Here is a 23,115-nt window from a genome sequence, read left to right as displayed (position 1 = left end):
ACACACGACATGTGATGCCACGTGGCGATGTTAAACAGTGTGAGGCCCCACCTGTCTTCTGAAACGGGACGCGTGTTTCCTTCCTTGGCCGAAACAGATGTTCTGCCACCTACGGACCTGTCCGTTCACGGTAACGGTCGCTGGGGGGAGCTATTGGTTGATAGGGCGATACACATTGATTTTGATAGAAAAAAAAGTCGACAAATGATCGAAAAATAAAAAATCATTTTTAGAATCTTGTATCCTAATTTATCAGTGTATAAATTATTTCTAAATAAAAATAAATACATCTAACCATAAATGAATAAAAATTCTAACTTATTTGAAGGAAAATTTGAATTTATATTTTCAATACAATCAAATTTTAACTGTAAACCGACCCACGATCGTACGTATATTGTACCGATCGATACCCACCAAGTCATATTTCACCGTACTGCTTGAAACAGATTAATCTTCATACCGATTGCTGGGACCATTATGTATCATCCATTTTATAGGGTACAGTATATCATATGTATTAATCGATACATATGGTACATCAAACCAACCATTTCGTACTATTTTCGGATGGTACGTTGGTGCCACACATGAAACCTTTTTTTTTTTTTTTTTTTTGCTGTGAGGCAAAGTAGTAACCTCAAAAAAGCTCGTCTAACATTAACATACCTTACAATGACAATATTAACTTCCAATACTGACAGGGTCTTCTCTGAAGATTTATCGGATGATAACATTTATTGTACATACAGTCGTAGATACACATTACATTGATAAAGTAATCAGAGAATAGACTTCTCTTGATCCTTTTAAGCTTTATCTTGCTTGCTAAAGTTCAACCAGCAAATAACAGTCTGCCTAATTGCACTGGCTGAAATTGCCAGATTGGTGAGGCAGTTTGACCTTCACAAGCTCAGCAGCAGTGCGTGCAACAGCAGATGCACGATCGGCCGAAGCAATAGCAGCTCGTGCTTTCTCCAAGACATCAGATGAACTTCGACTTGAACATGATCTGTGGATAACAGATGGTGCTTCGGTTTCACTAGTTGCTGCATCTTGTTTGTCAGCAACAGTTGAAGAAGTTTTGTTCGTGAGCAAGGAAGGGCTATTAATCGAAGGGGCAGGAGATTGTGACAGTTGATCTGGCTTCTCTTTTATCAGATGAAACAAATACTCCACATCCCTGGGTGAAGGATTAGTGGAGCTCTCAATTACAGGTGCCTGCAACTCCATATGATTCAACCCATCCTACATTTGCAGATGATATGTTAATAACCAGAGGAGATGGTTACAAGAAGAGAGTAAAATAGGATAAAAGCATAACATTGATAGTCACGTATAAATGAGACACTGCAGTATATGGCCTGTTTTATGCTACAATTTAAGTGCTTTGACAAACATATTACTAATTGAAATTAGTATACATTACACTGCAAACTGAAATTGAATGCTGTTGTAATAACATTAAGAAAATAGTTCGAAAGGAAAAAAAAGGGCTGCTAGCTTATGGTATGAAAGATTTAAATGAGGTCCTCATTGTCACGAACGATCGTCGCGTACTCGCAACAACTTCGTTCAACGAACCGTTCATCGCTTTTGCATGCTTGAACAGAGACATGACAACCTGTTTTGTCTTAGTTTTGTATGTTTTGCTTATAAAAATATATGTTCGAACAGGTTGCAGTGTTGTAGTGCGATCGCTCATCGCGCCGGGCCAAAAAGCCCCAAAATGGCTCCATTTTCGTGTGCCATGGGCTATTTTCTGCAGCCCGCTGCAGTGCCCAAAACGTCAGCCATCTCAGCACCCTGGAACCCCCGGGTGGCACAGGGCTGGATGGGGCTTCGATATATTATTGGGCATTGAAAAATCTTCACAAGTTCGCACGTTGACTTGACGGGAACTTACCTTCGCGCTCGACACCCAATAAGCAATTGTTTGTGGACTTGCAACTGTTCGTTCTACCTTCTAAAGTCTTTATTTTCCTCTTTCCTCTCTTTTCTCCCATGCATTCAAGGTGCTTGCTGAATTGCTTGTAAAGCTTTCCTCTTTGCGAGACATTGGGACTTGTCCAGTGCTCATTTTCAATCTAATCAACTTTCTGTTTTACAGGTCCTTCGAGACCTGTACGAGATTGCAACTAGGCTGAACCTTTGCGGACGCATATGTCGCAAGGACGCCTCAAGACTTTCCCAGCTAAGTCCGAGAAGTTGGTGCAAGGGTGCGTCACGACTTAGGCAACTCAAGATACGTTCGAGTCTTGGCCGCAAGGGTGCCTCACGACTGAGGCAATTCCAACTAAGTCCGTGACATTGTGATATCAGAGCGGGCAAGCAATTCGAGCAAGCAGCGAAGGAAATTCACAATTTCGCCATGGCAAAGCATCGTGACGAATCAAGCAAGGCAAGGCAAGCCGGACCTTTGCCCCAAGCAACCATAGGTGGGTTGCAAGTGCAAACTCGCTCTCATGTCGTCGGAGCCGCTTTGGAGGATCGTGGCAGTGAACATGATGAGCGAGAAATTGGCTATTCTCCGCGAGCGAAGGAGGCGCAATTTGGAGCGTCAACCGGGAAGAAGAGCCATAAGGAGAGACTCATAGTGGCGAAAACCTGCTTGGATGTTCTTGAAGCGAGCTTGGAGGAACTCTACCAAGGTCAGCAAAGGTTTCTTGGGGTAGAGAGCTCGCAAGAAGTTGAATCCCAAATCGACAAGGTCGAGGCCCTAGTCGATCGACTATCGGACGACACTAAAGACTTCGTGCAACATCTGCAGGAAGTCGTGGCAAAACTCACTTCCAGGGTGACCATGCTCACAAGAGCACTGAATGCGGGAGGAAGCAACACCCGCGTTGCGCCACCACAAAACTTGACGGCACCCGAGCCGCATTGTTATGGAGGTGCCCGAGATGCTAAAGAGCTCGAGAATTTCTTGTTCGACATGGAACAATACTTTCGAGCTACGAGGCCTGATTCTGAAGAAACCAAAGTTTCGATAGTAACCATATATTTGAATAGGGATGCAAAACTTTAGTGGCGAACCCATTGGAAGGAGATCCAACAAGGTCGATGCCCGGTGGACACATGGGAGGACTTAAAACGAGAGTTGAGAACTTAATTTCTACCCGAGAACATATAGTTTGTCGCAAGGAGGAAGTTAAGACAACTCCGCCAAAGTACTTTCATCTAAGACTACGTGAAGCAATTTTCTGCGCTAATACTAGACATACAGGACATGTCCAAGAAGGATAAGCTATTCGGCTTTCTCGATGGTTTGAAGCCACGGGCTCAATAAGAACTGCATCGAAGGAATGTCACTGATGTGATCGGGACAATTGTTGTCGTAGAAAGGCTCACCGACTTTGTTTCCTTTGAGGACCCAGGAAAAAGGAAACCATCTTTAGGAAATCGCCCTCCAAAATATTCTCGAGGGAAGGAGCCCGGAGGCGAACAAAGGAAGAAGAGTTCCCACAAAGGGCTAAGCTCAAAAGACAAGGCCCCGAAACTTAGCAGATGCTTCTTGTGCGGAGGGCCGCACATGGTGAGAGAGTGCCCATAGAAACATACGCTCAATGCTTTAATAGCTTCCATTCATCCCCCCCCAAATCAGACAAGAGCAAGGCTATCGCTCTTAGTTCAAGTAGTTCAGAATCCAGCAGCGATGATGAGGAGTCACAAGGACCCCGGATGGGAGCAATGCATTTGTTGAACACTATGCGGGGTCAAGTAGGGGAGAACATGAAGACAATGCCATAAAAAACATGAAGTAACGAGTTGATGTACGTAGACATTAAGCTCAATGGCCAAACGACCCGTGTAATGGTGGACACGAGTGCTACCCTCGTGTCTACCCATAACTTTATTGCCAATCGAGAAGCAAAACGACTTGGGTTGATCTTGGAGAAGAACCAAGTCGAATGAAGGCGGTGAACTTGGAGGCCAAGAAAATCTCCGGGTTGGCAAAGGGAGTTCCCGTCAAGATCGGAACATGGAGCGGGAGCACAAACATGATGGCGGTGCCACTGGACGACTTCCAAGTGATTCTTGGAATGAAATTCATATACATGACGAAGTTGGTGCCAATGTTGTTCCTAAACTCCCTATGTATGATGGGAAGTGACAATCCCTGTGTCGTTCCCATCTCTCAAAGAGGAACCAGGGAACCCCAACAGATATCGGCATTACAACTGAAGAAAGGGATACGAAAAAGTGAATTAACATTCGTGGATGTTATGAAGCTAGAGCCACTCGAAAAGAAGGCCATTCATGAACCTGTTGTGATGGCGAACGTCCTGAAGGAGTTCGTAGATGTTATGTCACCCAAGTTGCTGAAGACTTTGCAGCCACGCAAAGGCGTGGATCATCACATCGAGCTGGAGCCAAGAGTGAAGCCTCCAGAGTTGGCAGAGCTCAGAAAGCAGTTAGGTGAACTGTTAAGCAGTGGTTTCATCCGTAGTTCTAAGGCACCCTTCGGAGCTTCAGTTCTCTTCCAAAAGAAACAAGATGGGAGCCTCCGACTATGCGTCAATTATTGAGCCCTCAACAAAGTGATGGTGAAGAATAAGTATCCCATCCCGCTCATCGTGGACTTGTTCGACCAATTGGGCAAAGCTAAGTATCTCTCTAAACTTGACCTCCAGTCGGGGTACTGACAGGTGCACATTGTTGAAGGTGACGAAGCGAAGACTACTGCGTGACCAGGTATAGAGTGTTTGAGTTCTTGGTGATGCCTTTCGGCTTAACCAACGCTTTAGCCACGTTCTGCACTCTTATGAATCAACTATTCAAAGAGTATTTGGATAAGTTTGTGGTCGTCTACTTGGACAATATCGTTGTCTACAGCCAACCGCTCGAGGAGCATGTCGAGCACCTTCGAACGATTTTCAAGGTTCTCAGGGAGAACACTTTGTTCATGAAAAGGGAGAAGTGCTGCTTTGCTCAAACAGAGATCTTATTCTTGGGGCATCGAATCGGTGATGGCTCCATTCAGACGGACAAATCAAAGGTGCAAGCTGTTACAAAATGACGAACTCCAAAGAAGGTACCGGAGTTAGGATCCTTCCTTGGTTTCGTCAACTACTATCGACGCTTCATAGTAGGGTACTCGAAGCGTGCAACTCCACTGACGAAGTTGTTTAAGGAACAGCCTTGGAGGTGGCTTGATAAATGTGAAGCTGCGTTCCAAGATCTGAAGGCTGCTGTGTTGAAAGAACCGGTGCTGAAATTGCCGGACTATGGGGAGCCCTTCGAAGTCCATACAAATGCTTCAGACTTCGCTATTGGGGGAGTACTCATGCAGGAGGGCCATCCGGTGGCTTACGAGAGCCGCAAGCTCAGCGAGACCGAGCGACGGTATCCAGTGCACAAGAAAGAGATGACAGCGGTTGTCACGACCCGAGTCTGATGAGCCAACTGGCCAATAACTCCATTTTGGTCCTTCAACCACGGACCAAAATGCTTAAGCAGGAGTTAACGTAGTACACTCATCAGGCCCTTATAAGCTAATCATACACATTGCCCACTTCCGATGTGGGACTAATGGGATGTTACACTATCCCCAACTCAATTAGCTTGACGTCCTCGTCAAGGTCCAACATATCTCATATCGAACCCTAGCATAGTGCATGTGAGGATTAACTCAGTGGTGGCTCTACGCTGTGATGAGTTCTCTGACTCCATCCACGGGTAGCCCTTTCCTACTCGAGCCCTCTCAGCCTGCCCAAATGCTAGGTCGACTCTGATACCAAATGTCACGACCCGAGTCTGATGAGCCAACTGGCCAATAACTCCATTTTGGTCCTTCAACCACGGACCAAAATGCTTAAGCGGGAGTTAACGTAGTACACTCATCAGGCCCTTATAAGCTAATCATACGCATTGCCCACTTCCGATGTGGGACTAATGGGATGTTACAGCGGTGGTCAACTGTCTATGAGTTTGGTGACACTACCTTCTTGGATCACGATTTGTGCTGAGGACAGACAACATTGCTTTGAGCTATTTCCAAACTCAGAAGAAACTCTCCCCAAAACAAGCATGATGATAGGACTTCCTGGCTGAGTTTGATATGGCAATGGAGTACAAGCCCGGAAAGGCAAATGTCATGACCGATGCATTAAGTCGAAAAGTAGAGCGTGTGAATGCCGTACAATTGGAGGGCAAAGGCCAAGCAAGTCAGTTGTACTCCAACTTCCTTTCCAAGATCAGGGATGGACTATACAATGATCCCCAGGCAATAATCTTGATGCAGCTCATCAAAGAAAGCAAGGTACGACAATTTTGGATCCAGGAGAGACTCGTTTACAGAAAAGGGAATAGGGTTTATATCCCTCGAATGGACAAATTGAGGCGTGAGCTCTTAAAAGAGTATCACGATTCCCTTTGGGCTAGACATCCAAGCATTCACAAAACCTTGGCTCTCGTGAAGAGGGCATTCTACTGGCCAAAGATGGGTGTACTGATGTGGAGGAACATGTTCGAACGTGTCTCACTTGCCAACAAGATAAGGTGGAGCAACGGAAGCCGATGGGACTTTTGGAGTCGTTGCCCGTACCAGAAAGGTCGTGGGAGAGCATTTCCTTGGATTTCATATCAAGCTTACTGATGGTAGAGGGACTCGGATCGATACTCGTGGTGGTCAATCGATTTTCAAAGTATGCAACTTTCATTGCTGCACCCCTACACTGTTCAGCAGAAGAGGCGGCCAAGTTGATGATGAAGAATGTGGTGAAGTATTGGCGAGTCCCGCACAATATTATCAGTGATCGAGACGCTCAGTTCTTGGGACGATTCTGGACCGAGCTATTCAAATTGTTGGAGTCTAAGCTATACTTCTCCATAAGCCTCCACCCCAAGCGGATGGCCAAACCGAAAGGATAAACTCGCTCCTGGAGCAATATCTTCGACACTACGTGAGTGCCAACTAACGAGATTAGGTGAAGCTATTAGAAGTAGCCCAATTCTCCTACAATTTGCAGCGGAGCTCTGCATCCAACAAGAGCCCCTTCGAGATCATTACAGGACAACAACCGTCGACTCCTCATACCTTAGCTATCAGATATACTGAGAGTAGTCCGTCAGCATATCACTTTGCAAAAGAATGGCACTGAAATGCAGATATTGCATTGGCTTATTCGGAGAAGGCGGCCAAAATGATGAAGAAGTGGGCCGACTTAGGAAGGCGACCGCAGGAGTTCAAAGTCGGCGATTTGGTGTTTGGTGAAACTCCAACCAACATCACTCCAATTCTTTAGGAACAAAGTACACAAAGGATTGGTGCACAAGTATGAAAGATCTTTCCCAATTATCAGTAGGGTGAGCAACGTTTCCTACAGGTTACAGTTGCTGGCGTGGCTCAAAATTCACAATGTTTTTCACGCCAGCAACTTGAAAGCCTATCACTCAGATCCGCAAGATGCTTCTCGAAGTATTCCAACTCGGCGACCCCCCACCAGAGCCTCCTACGAAAAGCGAGTTGAAACCATTCTAGCGGATCGCAAGATAAAGCTACCGAATAGAGCTTAGCAGACCGAGTACTTGGTGAAGTGACGAAAGCTTCCCCAAACTGAAGCCAGTTGGGAGCTCGAAGACGCCCTATGACATGAAGAAGCAATCATCAATAACTACCAACAAGCGTTGACGAGGGTGTCGACAGTTTAAGTGGGGGAGAATGTCACGAACGGTCATCGCACACTCGCAACAACTTCGTTCAATGAACCGTTTGTCGCTTTTGCATGCTTGAACAGAGACATGACAGCCTGTTTTGTCTTGGTTTTGTGTGTTTTGCTTGTAAAAATACATGTTCGAACAGGTTGCAGCGCTGTAGTGCGACCGCTCACCGCACCAGGCCAAAAAGCCACAAAATGGCTCTGTTTTCACGTGTCGCGGGCTATTTTCTGCAGTCCACTGCAGTGCGCAAAATGTCAACCATCTCAGCACCCTAGAACCCCCCGGGTGGCACAGGGCTGGATAGGGCTTCGGTATATTGTCGGGCGTTGAAAAATCTTCACAAGTTCATACGTTGACTTGACGGGAACTTGCCTTCGCGTCCGGCACCCGGTGAGCAGTTGTTTGTGGACTTACAACTGTTCGTTCTATCTTTTAAAGTCCTTGTTTTCCTCCTTCCTCTCTTTTCTCCTGTATACACAAGGTGCTTGTTGAATTGCTTGTAAAGCTTCCCTCTTTGCGAGACGTCGGGACTTGTCCATCGCTAGTTTTCAATCTAATCAACTTTCTGTTTTACAGGTCCTCCAGGACCTATATGAGGTTGCAACTAGGCTGAACCTTTGCGGATGCATATGTTGCAAGGATGCCTCAAGACTTAGGCAATCCCAGCTAAGTCCGAGAAGTTGGCACAACGGTGCGAAGCGACTTAGGCAACTCAAGCTAAGTTCGCGTCTTGATCGCAAGGGTGCCTCACGACTTAGGCAATTCTAGCTAAGTCCGTGAAATTGACAAATTATTATCAAGTGACCTTAACTAATAGCTTGACTATCTTAAGCAGTACATCTTTGATATGCACTGTCCAAAAGAGTACAAAATTGTGAATTGACGAATAAATAAAATAGACAGTTATAATGTGGTGTATAAATCTATAGAAACTCTCCATTTTCAAAGATTTTGCAAGAGAATGGATTCAAAACATACCACTTATTAATAAAGTAAAATCTTTTTCTTTTCTTTTCTAGTTGTGCAAGTTGTCCAACAGTTTTTTCCCTAATTTGAGCCTGTGTCCTCCATTCTTCTTAGCCACAGCTCACAGGAGCTTGGATTCAGAGCTTTAATGTCACCCTCACTGCCACCATCACCATCACTGCTGTTGTTGTGTTTGATTACTAGAAAAGATGAGAGATCGTTTCACCTTCACTAGCAAACATGTCCTCTACATATACTGATGTTTTGGTACAACAGACCAAAACAAGGGCTGATGTGAACCAGGATATGGTAATTTCCAAATAAAAAACTGTTTGGCAGCCTAGTCAGGGTTGGCAGAGTTCCAAGTTTTAGAAGCAGCAATCACAACTTCAAAAAGCACCTTGATCCACAATACATAGATGATTTATGCAGATAATAAATAAAACATCAAAAACAACTAGTGTAAAGGCTTTTACCAGCAAGTCTTCATGTTTTTTATTTAATTCTGATTCAGTGTCTGATGAGTCCCACTCTAGATTGTGCTCTTGTGCAATTGCTTTTAAAACCTTTACCTTTAACTCTGCAGGTTCAAAGGAGCTGTCACTGTAAGCTTCTCAATAATCTGTCGAAGTTACTGCAGAAGGTCAATTATTATGTCAGCAACAAGCATCAGATAAAATGTGTTTCTTATCATGCGATTGACATTGCTTTCTGGTCGCAACTCAGATGCTGCTGCAGCAAACTCCTTACCATATTTTGTAGAAAATAAGTTTCGGATATGGAGCAACTCTGGCAAATCAGAACATCTTGGAGAAGCAAAGATGATACTGGCAACAGCCTCCTGCAATTCTACTGGGCAAGCCCTATTAAATGGATATAACAACTATTCATTAAATGCCAAACAATTCTGACCCTGATATTACAAGTACAGGAATTTTCAACTTAGTAAAGGACTTTGGATAAGTATAAATTTAGATTGCAAGCATAACTTATTGTTGAAGATAAACTTCAAGGTGAAATTGAATGAATAAAGAGAATACAGATCCTTGTATCCTCTTCTATAGCCTATGTTCCATGGAGGTGTTATTATTTGTACTACCAACTGTAACAGTACGGATTAGAGGTTTCAGATAGTATGACTCCATTTTGCTGAGGCTAGTAATCCAACAAATAGATATCCAACACATGGCTATGCAAAAGTCATGATCCTTTATACCTTGAAAGAGTTAGTCTGTGTCTTTCACCATTAAGGTGGTTGTACCAGGGGCCAGCGACATCTAATGTCAGGTATTCATCATTTGAACACTTAGCAGATCTCATCAGTTCGTTCAATGGCTCACAATTGAGGCAACAGCTGGCAGTGGCAAGGCAATTTCTGACATGTCATGCCATGACTGCTGCTAGGAGGGTCCAACCAGGACTTTGTCTTTTTGTTCCTTGCCAAGCTACCCTAAAAGTGAACCCTTCTATCTTTCGTTAAACTTATGTACCTTACAATTAATTTCTATATATATGTAGCTTAGATTTTGAAAACACAATAACTTCTCTGCAATCTCTTCTACGAAATTGAATGAACTCATCCTAGGACCATGATAGATCACACTGAAAATTTGCAGTAAAAGAATGACAGCAAGAATGATTTGTGTATAAAGTCAAAGAAAGACTGATCTCTCTAAATAAGAACTGAGTAATAAAACATATTGTTTTCACAAATTGTTCCTTTATTGCCATCCAAGCTTATGTGCTTCTAAATTCAAGCAGCTGCTTCCATTTACCTAACTCTATTGCTACTTAAGCCCTCAACTGATGCTAAATCATGAACAATTTTAATATTTCACTGGATGTGTAGAAAAGACTCACTTAAACCTTATGTTTGTTATCAAATTCTTTTTTTATTATGTTTGTTATCTAATCTTGAAGTCAGAAGATTTAGTAAGTAAATACTATAGCAGATAGAATTGTTTTATATTATTTCAATCTGATGCTATACAAGCACATAACATCAGCTAAAAATCAGTAGTCTTAGGCTATAAACCTTCAATATGTTTAATTTCAATCATTGAAGTCTTGGACTGAACTGAAGCAGTTCGAATGTAAGGACAGTGATGATAGTCAGAAGATAAAAAGAAAAAGAGAGAAAGTGAGATGTTTAATTTCTAGTTTCTATTTCTCTTTTTCTGATTTCTACTTAGGGAGTTAAATTTTGTTTGTCATTGTTCATTGGGAATACAGTGTCGTCAGCTGCTGTCTGAAAAAAGAAAAAAAAAGTCATTCCTCTTGCTTCATCTCTTAATATACTGTAATGAATTTCTGATTTTGCAATTCCATTTCTCTAGCATACAACATCATCAAACATTTACATGCCTCAACAAGGAAAGGAGGACCAATCATGTGTTCACCAGCTTTATTAATCAAAGAAACTTGAGTTCTTTGCTCTTTCTTCCTTTCTGTTCTGTTCCTTCATTTTATATTTTTTGTTCATTGGCACAACTGCATCAAAAGTGTCATTGCCTAATCGGTGAATGGCACCTACTGTGCCAGCCACAACAGATATATTGTGAGAAGGTTTTCCTGGTGCAGACAGCAACCCATTTTCCTAACATTCCATAACAGCATGGAGTGCGCACCATATCAAACCATTAGAATCAAATTATAAACACACTGGATTCACTTAACCTATCAGTGGATGTTTCTTTTGTAAAATATACTGTTATATTCAAAATTCCATTCTGGTACTCCAAGGCTGTGGAGACTCCCTATATGTGGTGGATGTGGAAGAGAGATCATACATAAAGGAGATGTTCTATATGGTTGTGTTTCACCGGACAATAAGGTAACGGACATCAACCAATGTAAATAACATTTTCAGCTTCATGTTCAGCTGTATTATATTTAAAAACCATCATATGAGCAAAATCAACCAACCCAAGGTGTCTGTAGATGGATTATTGATTAGAAACGAGGTGACTGCCAGTTTAATTTATCCTATATCCCCCTTCATTATTTGGCATCCTACTTGGGGATGAACAATACTACTTCAAAACAAGCATAATGCAACATTCAGCAACAGTGATAAATGAACTTTCTGCTAAGAGAAGAAAGATTATGACACTAAGCCTTTTTCTTCTTCTCTATGTATCCCTAGTTCAATAAATAATCATGAAACCATAAAAGCAAGCAAGGTTATAAGAATAGTTTGTCCAAAAAAGTAAGAAAATAATAGAAAGGTATAAATGAAATAACATAAAATAACAAACCTCTGGGTTTCGAGAATCAGAACACGTGCAAGAACAAATTCACAGAATAGTTCTATAATCTCATAGGCAGCCAGGATATTTTGTTCACGGATGATATTCTCCACCTAAGGATTAACCATAACTAACCATAACTGACAGAACAAAGATAGCTAATTAAGTAGAGAGTTAACAATGTAGTTTAGTTAATGTCAATTATACACTTACTCTAATTCGAGCAATGGCTTCCTGACCAGTCTGAATATACTGAGATATTTCCTTGCGCATATGTTTGAGCTGCAACTCTCTCTTATTTCGAAGTAATTTAATTCGTGATATAGCCAGATTCAAGCAGGTCTTGCTGCAGATATTCGGACATAGCCATGACAACAAGTTCAGTAAATGTCCCTCCTTTAGAACACATCATATCCATTTGCAAACATAACCAACAAAAAGCACCAAAAGAAGAAAGTTTAATTACAAGTGAACCAAATAATTCTGCAACCAACAAAAGCTCCCAATGAACAGAGCCAGTATCATTACAAGTGAACCAAACAATTTTGCTACAAACCTATAGATCTAGGAGACAAATGATTACATATGGGGTGCTGACCGATCCCAAAAACTGTATGTCAGATCACATTTCTAGATTGTGACAGATTTATTAGTCACGAAACGATTTAGTGATGGTTCAGGGTTAATATTAACTTGACTCTATGAAGGCAACCTGAGTATGCAGAATCAAAGAACTCTACATTCTACATTGTTTAATAGAAGGCATATCTTCAACTTATGGCATTCGAGATTGACTTCTCAAGTTTTTTTCAATTTCTGAACTGTTTTTGTGATATGATTAGGGTCCATATTGTTAGAATTAGTTTAGGCCTAGTTCTAGTCCAAGTCTATATGCTATATTGGTAGATGTACAGTATAATTCCTGGTGGTACATTCTTAGTTTAATATGTTTTGCAAAAATGGAGAAAAGGTTTCTATGGCTATTAGGAGTCAGTACTAAGTCTGTGAGGTGGAAGTAACTTTATTCTGCTTAGTCATGTTCCCTACATAGTCTTTTAGCACCAATGCTGAATTCTTTCTTCTAATTCTATTCACAATAAGGCAATAAGTGAAGCCTCACAAACATTGGGGAATTTATTCTGAGGAGTATTCATGTTCCCCACTGGCCAACCTGCCTTACAATTGGACGCAGTAAGTGAACTACAAGCCATTACCGCATGGGTCCCATTTGACCCACCAGGATGGACCCATCCCTGCCATTCCCATATTCTTGTGGTTCAGATTCATCAAGTTAGAGCTAAAGTAATCCCAAGTTGTTTAATTATTTTCTTTTTATCCCACTAAGCAAAAGGATTAATTAGATGCATCTCTATTTTCAAAATTGGAATTTAAATACATTGTACCCTTTTTCATCCTCAATTATAAGATTTGATTGAAGGCATTGGATAGCTTAATTGAAAAAGACTTTGACAGATTATTATAAATCTATTTGTGCTTGAATCCTTTCTTCATCGCAAATCAAAATTTTTATTAGGAATATCCGCAAAACATGTAACAGAAATTTACATTAATAATCTTCATAAATTACTCACATAGGATAAGGAGAATATTGACTTCAGACATTGTATTTACTTATTGATTAATTTTGATCAAGGACTGTGCAAAACCTTTCATCGACGTAATTGGGGATGGTGGAATTGAGTCGATTAATTTTATTGCATGATGTAATTGCTTGCTTCAACTTGTCTAAGGCATGTTCTCAGCCACTATGGCAACATCTCCTCCTTCACAGTGTCGTGCCCCCAATCATCATGAGTCCACTGCTGCCTCACTCCGTGTAAAAGATGGCTGAAAGCTCAAGATCACAACCCCACCAAAAGATGAGGGTTCCTCCATCTTCCTCTCTACCAATGATGTAACCTGCTTTTTATTTTTATCTCAGTAAGAAGAAACCATCACCACATGCCCACTTGGTTGTGATTGATTCTCTACAACCCGGAGAAGAACAGAGACCCTAGCTGAAGAAACTATCTATCTTGCAGTAGTCCGGCCCCCCTGTTCTACTCTGTTCTTGGTTGTTCTGCAATCCAATGGGCAGTAGGAGAAGGGAAGAAAAACCAGCATAACTCTGAAAACAGAGGGCTGGCAGATTGTGGGTGGGAACTATCTGCAACTGCAAGCTTTGTGCTGAAGCTGCTGCCAACTTAGTGGATGCATTTAGGGGACAGAGAGGAGATGTCGCAGTGTGGATACTGGATACCTCATCTTAAATGATGATTGGTAATCTTATTTAATATATTTTATTAGACGAATTCTGGAAAAAGGTATTCTTTTTGCTTGGGAAGTGTTTTTTATGTTTAGAATTTTCTAAAAAAAATTTCCTAATGCTTAAAATATCCTTTTTCCTCTTTTTTCTTTCCTTATTCTATGGACCTGTTCAGACTGTATTATAGTATTTTCAATAATATTAAGAAAACACTATAATGTAATATAATATAATACTTGTGAATAAATTTTATAAATACTGTGATTCAATGTTTATAATGTATTTATATTATGTTATAGTAATTCCAATTTTCAACAATACCAGAAGTACAAAAACATTATGACACTATAGTGTTTTCTTACTATTATTGAAAATACTGTAGCATGATGTAAAAATATTATAATTAGACCAATTCACCATATGAATCAGTTCATAGAAAAAGAAAAAGGGGTAGATGTCTATGGTATTCCAGATATCAGGCAAAAAAAAAATCAATGTTGTTAGGGAATTATGAAAATAGGAGTACTTTCTAAAAAAATCTAAAAAGAATTTTTTTTAAAAGTACACAGCCAACAATATGAAAATAGGAATGATATAGCCAGATTCAAACAGGTCTTGCTGCACATAGTCAGACATAGCCATGACAACAAGTTCAGTAAATGTTCCTCCTATAGAACACACAATATCCATTTACAAACATAGCCAACAAAAAGCACCCAAAGAAGATAGAAAGTTTAATTATAAGTGAACCAAATAATTATGCAACCAACAAAAGCTGCCGACGAACAGAGCAAGTGTCATCACAAGTGAACCAAATAATTTTGCTACACACCTATAGATCTAGGAGACAAATGATTATGTATGGGGTGCTGACCAATCTCAAACACCGCAAGTCAGATCACATTTCTAGATTGGACAAATTTATTAGTCACGAAACAAATTTAGTGATGGTTCAGGGTTAAGATTTGATTTGACTCTATGAAGGCAACCTGAGTATGCAGAATCAAAGTACTCTACGCCCTACATTGTTTAATAGAAGGCTCATCTTCAACTTATGGCATTTGAGATTGACTTAATTCTCAATATTTTCAATTTCTGAACTGTTCATGTGATATGATCAGGGTCCATATTGTTAGAATTAGTTTAGGCCTAGTTCTAGTCCAAGTCTATACACTATATTGGTAGATGTAATGTATAATATAATTCCTGGTGGCACAGCCTTAGTTTAATATGTTTTGCAAAAAAAGAGAGAAGGTTTCATTGATATTAGGAGTCAGTACTAAGTCGCTCGGAGAGCCCTAGGTGCTCGGGCGAGGCGAGGCGAGGCCCGAGCGCCTTGCTAATGTCCCAGGCGGTGCGCTTCAAACAGGCGCTGCCTGGGCGCTCGCCCGAGCCCAGGCGCTGGGCGCTCGCCCGAGCCCAGGCGCTGGGCGCTTCGGGCGAGCTCCTGGGTAAACCAAGATCGAACCAGGATTTTAGGTCTGGTTCGATCCTGGTTCGATTGTTAGTTGGTTCAATCGAACCAACTAAACCGATATAACCCTTACCCAACTCTAACCCTTACCCAACCCTAACCCACTGCCGCTGCCGCTCCCGATCCCGATCCCGATCTCACTGCTCGTCGCTCCTGCTCCCGCTGCCGCTGCTCGCTGTTGTCGCTGCTCGCGCCTCCCGCGAGCCTTCCCGCTACTCGCGCCTCCCGCTCCCTTTCCCTTTCCCGCTGCCGTTGCCGCCACTCGCCGTTGCTTCCTCGTTTCTTCGTCACAGTATACTCTTAATATTAAGTTTATTTAAATTTTGAAATGATTAATTTTTAATATTGTTAATAGATTAATAATATATTATTTTGATTTTAATGTTGTTAATTTTTATTTATTTGAAATTATTGCTAGGTTTCAACATAAATGGCAAGTGTAGAGAGCAACTCAATAGAGTCTCCAATAGTATCAAAAAAAGATCCTGCATGGAAGTATAATTATTTGAAGGATCCGAAAGATCATAATGCAATGACTTGCATATTCTACGATAAGACTACTAGAGATGGTATTTTTCGTACAAAACAATATCTAGTAGGAAATTTCAAGAATGCAGCAGCTTGCAAAAAATGTCCACCTTAGGTAAAAGAAGAGTTGTTTAGTTATATGAATGAAAAGAAAACACAAAAGAATGAATTTTACGGGAATTTACCAGAAGACAATGTTGAACATCTCAGGGAAGAAGAAGAAGATTATTCTATGAGTATTAACCCAAGTGAAAAAAAAGTATACAACAAAAAGAGAAAAGAAGTTATGAGTACTAAGAAAGGTAAAAAAGGACCGATGGATCTATATATGCTTCAAGGATCCCAGAAACAACAAGGGCAAGCAGGAGGCTCAAAATTTAGACAAACAAATATAAGTGATGCTTGTGATAAAGAAATAAGAGGAAGAACAATTCAACACATTGCTCGCTTCTTCTATCAGGCTGGTCTTCCCCTTAGTACAACTCGTTTAGACAGTTTTAAGGATATGATTAAAGCTATTGGAAGATATAGTGTAGGATTAAAACCTCCAAGTTATTATGAGATGCGAGTTTCATTACTGCAAAAAGAGTTGAATTATACAAATGACTTACTAAAGGGTCATAAAGAATCATGGGCAACACATAGTTGCTCTATTATGTCATATGTTTGGATTGACAAGAGGCGCAATAGTATAATTAATTTTATGATTAATTGTTCTTTAAGGATTATGTTTGTGAAGTCAATAGATGCTTCATCTTTTGTAAAATCTAGAGACAAAATATATGATTTACTTGACAACTTCGTGGAAGAAATTGGAGAACAAAATATCAATCAAATCATAACCGACAATGGAAGCAACTATGTTTTAGCTGGTAATATTCATCTTTTGATTTTGTTAATTATTTTATCTTTAATTAAGTGTGTTAAACTCTTAATTCTTATCATTTTTGTTATCCTTTGTCTCAGGTAAATTGCTTGAATCAAAAAGACAACACTTGTATTGGACTCCATGTGCAGCACATTATATTGATTTAATGTTGGAGAACATTAGAAAGATCTTAGAAATCAAGAAAACCTTAGAAAGGGCAATTTTTGTTGTTGGATTTCTTTATAATCACATTAGGGCTTTGAATATGATGAGAGAATTTATATGGAATAAAGAATTAGTGAGACATGGTGTCACCCGATTTGCTACTTCATTCTTGACATTATACAGCGTGCATCGTCAAAAACATACTCTGAGAAATATGTTTACCTCTGAGAAATGGGTGACAAGCAAATGGGCAAAAGAAGCAAAAGGCAAGAGAGCTGCTGATATCATCTTAATGTCATCCTTTTGGAATCATGTAGTTTATATATTAAATGTAATGGGCCCTCTTGTTCGAGTCCTTCGGTTAGTGGATAATGAAAACAAGTCTATAATGGGATATATTTATGAGGCTATGGATAGAGCAAAGGAGACGATTAAAAGATCTTTTAATAAAAATGAATAAAAATATGAGAAATTTTTTACATTCATTGATGAAAGATGGAATTGTCAACTTCATCGTCCCTTACATGCAGCAGAATATTATTTGAACCCTGAATTCTTTTATAAGATTAAATATGTTGGATTTGATGCAGAAGTTTTGGGTGGGTTATATCAGTGTGTTGCAAGATTAGTTCCCAGCCTTGAGGTTCAAGATAAGATTATTCATGAATTATCTTTATATAAAAATGTTTAAGGTCTTTTTGGAATTTCAATTGTCGTTCGATTCAGGACAACTACGTCTCCAAGTATTAATAATTTGATATAATTAATTTCATATATATTATGTTACTATATTATTGCTAATAATAACATAAATTTTACAGCTGAATGGTGGAGTCTATTTAGAAATTCCACCCCGAACTTACAGAAATTTGCTATCAAAGTACTTAATTTGACATGTAGTGCTTCGGGTTGTGAGCGAAACTGGAGTGTCTTTGAGCATGTAAGTATTACTAAATATTTTTATTTTAATTTATTTATTTATTTAGATATATGTATTAATATATTTTTAAATTATATGACATGACAGATTCACTCGAAGAGAAGAAATCGGTTAGAACATCAATGATTGCACGATCTTGTTTACATAAAGTATAATCAAGCTTTGAAGACTCGTCATGATTTAAAAAATAGATTTGATTCAATCTCATTGCAAGATATTGATGATTCAAATGAGTGGTTAGTAGGAGAAATGGGTGCTAACTTGCAAGATGCTGAAGACGAACTTGTATTTGAAGATGATAGGACAAGAGCTTCAGGTGCTGGAGAATTACAAACATATACAAGACAGATGTTAAAAAGAAAAATGAGTGCAAAAGCATCAAGCTTGGCTCCTGCTATTGTTGAAGATATAGAAAATGAAACATATCTTGATGAAGAGGAAGGAATCGAAGGACAAGAGGAAGAAGACGAATTCAATGAAGATGATTTGTGTGAAAATGACGATAATATTGATTATGATGAATGACTTTGATGTAAAATTTTATTGTTTTGAATTTTGAAACTTTTTGTTAACATGACATTGTAATTTTGTATATTATATTTTCTTAATTTAATAACATATTTTTATTTAAAATTTTAAATAATTATATTTATTAATTATATTATATATTTTTATATTTTAGCGTCTCGTTTCGCTCGCGAGCGCCTAGAGCGTTTTTGGACCTTAACGCTTTTTGGCGCGGCTATTAGGAGTCAGTACTAAGTCTGTGAGGTGGAAGTAATTTTGTTCCCTACGTAGTCTTTTAGCACCAACGTTGCAATTCTTTCTTATAATTCTAATCACATTAAGGCAATAAGTGAAGCCTCACAAACATCAACATGTTTTTCTGCAAAAAATTCCTAATTTAACATGAGATAAGAATGACCCGCAAATGAATTGCAAGTTCTTCAAACTAGTTCAAAGTATCAGTCATGGGAGTTCCAAGAACCACAAATTAGGTGCCAAATTTTCCTAATAAATTGTCGTAAACAAATTGATTAAAACAGAAAATTCCAATCTAATTTGCCACGATCAATAATGCAACCAGATCCAGAACAGCCATCTTTCCCTGGTCATAAGGGAGAGGCTACCAACAAAACCAAGAAAGAAAAAGACGAGAGAAGGGAATACAGGAATATGAATATAGGAAAACGAACCATCTCGTCCCGAAGGAGGCTCGATTGAAGATGGAATTCAAGGTGGACATCACCGCACGAGAAAGACCAACCCATCCAGATCTTCAAACCCTAGAAATCAACCAGATCAGCAGCACACAGGAAAGCATCAATGGCCCTTTCCGCTCCGAACAGATGTCATCAATTCGATTAGTACCGGTGTCTGCCTGCGTTAACGGAGTTACCGGGGTTCGGAGGCAATTCTAATTAATTGGTTTCCTTAAGATTCGTGCTACGAGTAATGGACAAAGATCTCGGACTCGGTTTTATGTAGGCGATGAGTCGAACCCGATTGAATGGGTCGGGCTAGGAGTTGTTGATCCAGGTGCATATTAGAACAAAGCTCGTGGTTCATTACCACCTCAACCCAACGGCCCAAACCGGTCCAAATCATCAATAAATATATGGATCAATTTTATTCAGGTCAACTTGTACACTTGTATTTTTTTTTCTTATTTCAAAGGATAAATAGTGAAGAACAATTTGATCTAAAAACCATAGTGATTTGTATTTTTTTTACTGTTTTTTTCTATGAACCGATTCATATAGAGAATTGGTGTAATTATAATATTTTTATATTATACTACAGTATTTTCAATAATTTTTAAGAAAATACTAGAGTGTCATAATGTTTTTGTATTTCTGGTATTGTTGAAATTAATGTAACATAATATAAATACATTATCAATATTGTATTACAGTATTTACAAAATTTATACAAAACTATTATATTATATTATATTATGGTTTTTTAATATTATTAAAAAATATAATAATACAGTTTAAAAATATTGTGATTGAATTGACTCACCCAGAACAGGTCCATAGAAAAAAAAGGAAAGAAAAGAAAGAAAAAGGATATTCCATATATATATATTTATATATAATTAAAAAAATCCGAAAATAGAAAAAATAATATCTTTTTCCAGAATTCGCTTAATAAAATATATTAAATAAGATTACCAATCATCACTTAAGGTGAGGTCTCCAAACTGCGACATCCCCCCTCGGTCCCCTAAATGCATCCACTAAATTGGCAGCAGCTGCAGCACAAAGCTTGCAGTTGCAGGTAGTGCCCACCCACAATCTGCCAGCCCTCTGTTTTCAGATTTATGCTGGTTTAACTTCCCTTCTCCTACTGCCCATTGGATTGCAGAACAAGCAAGAAGCAGAGTAGAACAGGGGGACGGACTACTGCAAGATAGATTGTTCTTCAGTGAGGGTCGCTCTTCTTCTCCAGGTTGTACGGAATCAATCACAACCGAGTGGGCAAGTGGTGATGGGTTCTTCTTACTGAGAGAAGAATAAAAAGCAGGTTTCATTATTGGTAGAGGGGAAGATGGGAGGAACCGTCATGTCTCTTTTGGTGGGGTTGTGTTCTTGAGCTTTCATCCATCTTTTACGGGGAGTGAGGCAGCGGTGGACTCACGGTGAGTGGGGGCACGACACCGTGAAGGAGGAGATGTCGCCATTGTGGGTGAGAACATGCCTCGGACAAGTTGAAGCACGCAAACGCATCATGCAATAAAATTAATGGACTAAAATTCCACCCTCCATCCCAAATCCGTCGATGAAAGGTTTTGCACAGTTCTTGATCGAAATTAATCAATAAGTAATACCATGTCTGATATCAATATTATCCTCATCCTATGTGAGTAATTTTTTAAAGATTATTAATGTAAATTAAAGAATTAAAGAACTTGGGATTACTTTAGCTCTAATTTGATGAACCCGAACCACAAGAATATGGGAATGGGTCAAATGGGACTCACGGGGTACCGGAATGTAGTTCACCTACTGCGTCCAATCGTAAGGCAGGTTGGCCAGCTGGTAAGTTGAAGACTCCGAATAAATTCCCCGAGAGAATGCTGTGACCACGACGACTTGCCTCCACGTCCGCCTTCATCCTCCTCCTCCGACGAAGTGTCAGTGATACCTGTGTTTCTTTACGTTACTTGATGGCGAGAAGCAGATCTGCCAGGTGCTGCGCTTCGAGTCATCCACCTGTCTCTCTCTCTCTCTCTCTCTCTCTCTTGGCTCGTTTCTCGTCTTGTCTCCCTCTGCGAGATTCATGTAATCTATTGAGTGGTCTACAAAGATGGAAATGGCGAGTGGGGCCATTTCCAATGGACGCGGAGGTAAATTAGAGCATTCGCCTCGTTGGTTCACCTCACTTGCCTCTGCTTTTATTTTAGGGTTGGTGGTAATCTTGGCGTCAGAAACGTGCGAAACCCGCTTTCCTGCTCCTTGGAAACCAGAGGCCAAGATTGGAAATCCACGGTAAACACGCTCATATACGCCCCTCTCTCTTGGTCCTTCCTCCCGAGTCATGCTGTCTCCTGTCTCTTGCTCACAGTAGTAGGAGGTTTAGAATCGAGTAGGATTAGCGCCATGAGGATGAGTTGCAATGGATGCCGCGTGCTGCGCAAGGGGTGCGGCGAGAACTGCAGCATCCGCCCCTGTCTGCAGTGGATCAAGAGCCCCGAGTCGCAGGCCAATGCCACCGTCTTCCTCGCCAAGTTCTATGGCCGCGCAGGCCTTATGAACCTCATCAACGCGGTCCCCGACCACCTCCAACCTGGTCAGTGTTTCCTCCTACTAAGTACGTGCTACCGCTTCCACTGCTCATGAATTCATTTGCGTGCTAACGATCCTTGAATTCTTTCTTGCAGCCATATTTCGATCCCTGCTGTACGAGGCTTGCGGCCGGATCGTCAGCCCAATCTACGGATCCGTCGGGCTTCTGTGGTCCGGCAGCTGGCAGCTGTGCCAGGCAGCAGTGGAGGCGGTGCTCAAGGGCGCCCCCATCGTCCAGATCCCCTCCGAGACGGCAGTCTCCATCCCGGCCCCACCGCTCCAGGCCTGTGACATCCGCCACGTCTTCAAGAAACCCAGAGCCGCCGCAGAGCTCCACAACGTCAACAAGCCGCGGTCCCTGTTCAAGCGCTCCGGCTCCAAGGCTGCCAGGACGGCGACCACCCGGCCCGAGTTCCCTCGCGCCCGGAGTCACGAGTCGGAGGCCAGCCACCTGACCGAGCCCGCCGCTGCAGTGGTCGAGCAAAACAGAAAAGGCGGTGAGTGCCGGGAGAACGAGTGCATGTCCTTGGCGGACACCGCGGAGGAGGCGTCGCACGTAAGCCAGGGAGAGCCGGACGAGACCGAGGAGGACGAGCTCGGCCTCGAGCTCACGCTCGGGTTCAAACCGGTCTCCTGGTGGTCTCGGCTCGTTCTCAGTGACCGGGATACCAAAGCGTGTACAACCGACCTCAATCTCGCGCCGCCCTCAGCAACATCATTAACCAAATCAAATCAGCGTTGGACATAAATGAAGTGCATATAAGTTCTTTTCAGTATGCTTGAGGAATTTTGTTTCGCAATAACAGTCTCCCTTTCGTTCTACAATTCATTCTCCTTATCTCTTTGGGTAGTACATTCGGCGTTAGGTCAGAATAGTTTAATGTGTGAGGTCCACGTTGGATGCCATTCTCATGTATGAGTAGTATGTATACTTACGAAGATGAGATCATAGTTTCCTCCTTTACTCTGCTTAAGTTTTCTGTGAGGTAGTCAGGTTCTTCTTTGCAACCAGAGAGAGGTTGACGATGAATTGGACCAGACCGAAGTAGCGAGAGCGCGGTGAACGTCTAATGTTACTGGAGACGTCAAGTCACCAGTGGTTTGTAAGCGCTTGGAACCTTTTGCATGCATCATGCTGTGAGGAGAGAGAGAGAGAGGCTATCGCGAACGAGGTGGAGTCTTGAGAAGACTCTCGTATTTTCTAGTT

General features: G+C 40.9%; 2 protein-coding genes across 3 annotated transcripts; one reads left to right on the top strand and one right to left on the bottom strand.

Annotated features, from left to right (window-relative positions):
• Positions 1-635: 635 nt before the first annotated feature.
• LOC135623448 (uncharacterized) lies at positions 636-19,517 on the bottom strand. 2 transcript variants are annotated; one of them, XM_065126427.1, is made up of 6 exons: positions 19,314-19,517; positions 12,090-12,272; positions 11,886-11,989; positions 9,379-9,491; positions 9,105-9,208; positions 636-1,248 (listed from the first exon to the last, which is right to left on the bottom strand). In XM_065126427.1, exons 1-6 carry the CDS (start codon positions 19,386-19,388, stop codon positions 859-861), a joined length of 969 nt encoding a protein of 322 aa, XP_064982499.1. In that variant the 5' UTR covers positions 19,389-19,517; the 3' UTR covers positions 636-858. The 2 variants fall into 2 exon arrangements, with proteins under 2 accessions (XP_064982499.1, XP_064982501.1); XM_065126429.1 differs by having other exon boundaries at positions 12,090-12,222; positions 19,314-19,496.
• Positions 19,518-21,562: 2,045 nt separating this feature from the next.
• LOC103998594 (LOB domain-containing protein 40) lies at positions 21,563-22,882 on the top strand. The gene is made up of 2 exons (XM_009420097.3): positions 21,563-21,912; positions 22,004-22,882. Exons 1-2 carry the CDS (start codon positions 21,723-21,725, stop codon positions 22,654-22,656), a joined length of 843 nt encoding a protein of 280 aa, XP_009418372.2. The 5' UTR covers positions 21,563-21,722; the 3' UTR covers positions 22,657-22,882.
• The last annotated feature ends 233 nt before the right edge of the window (positions 22,883-23,115 follow it).

This window comes from Musa acuminata, chromosome BXJ2-9 (assembly GCF_036884655.1).
Source record: "Musa acuminata AAA Group cultivar baxijiao chromosome BXJ2-9, Cavendish_Baxijiao_AAA, whole genome shotgun sequence".
In the NCBI taxonomy this organism is placed as follows: domain Eukaryota; kingdom Viridiplantae; phylum Streptophyta; class Magnoliopsida; order Zingiberales; family Musaceae; genus Musa; species Musa acuminata.
The sequence above is the reverse complement of the archived record's forward strand: the minus strand, read 5'-3'. Positions and strand labels throughout refer to the sequence as shown.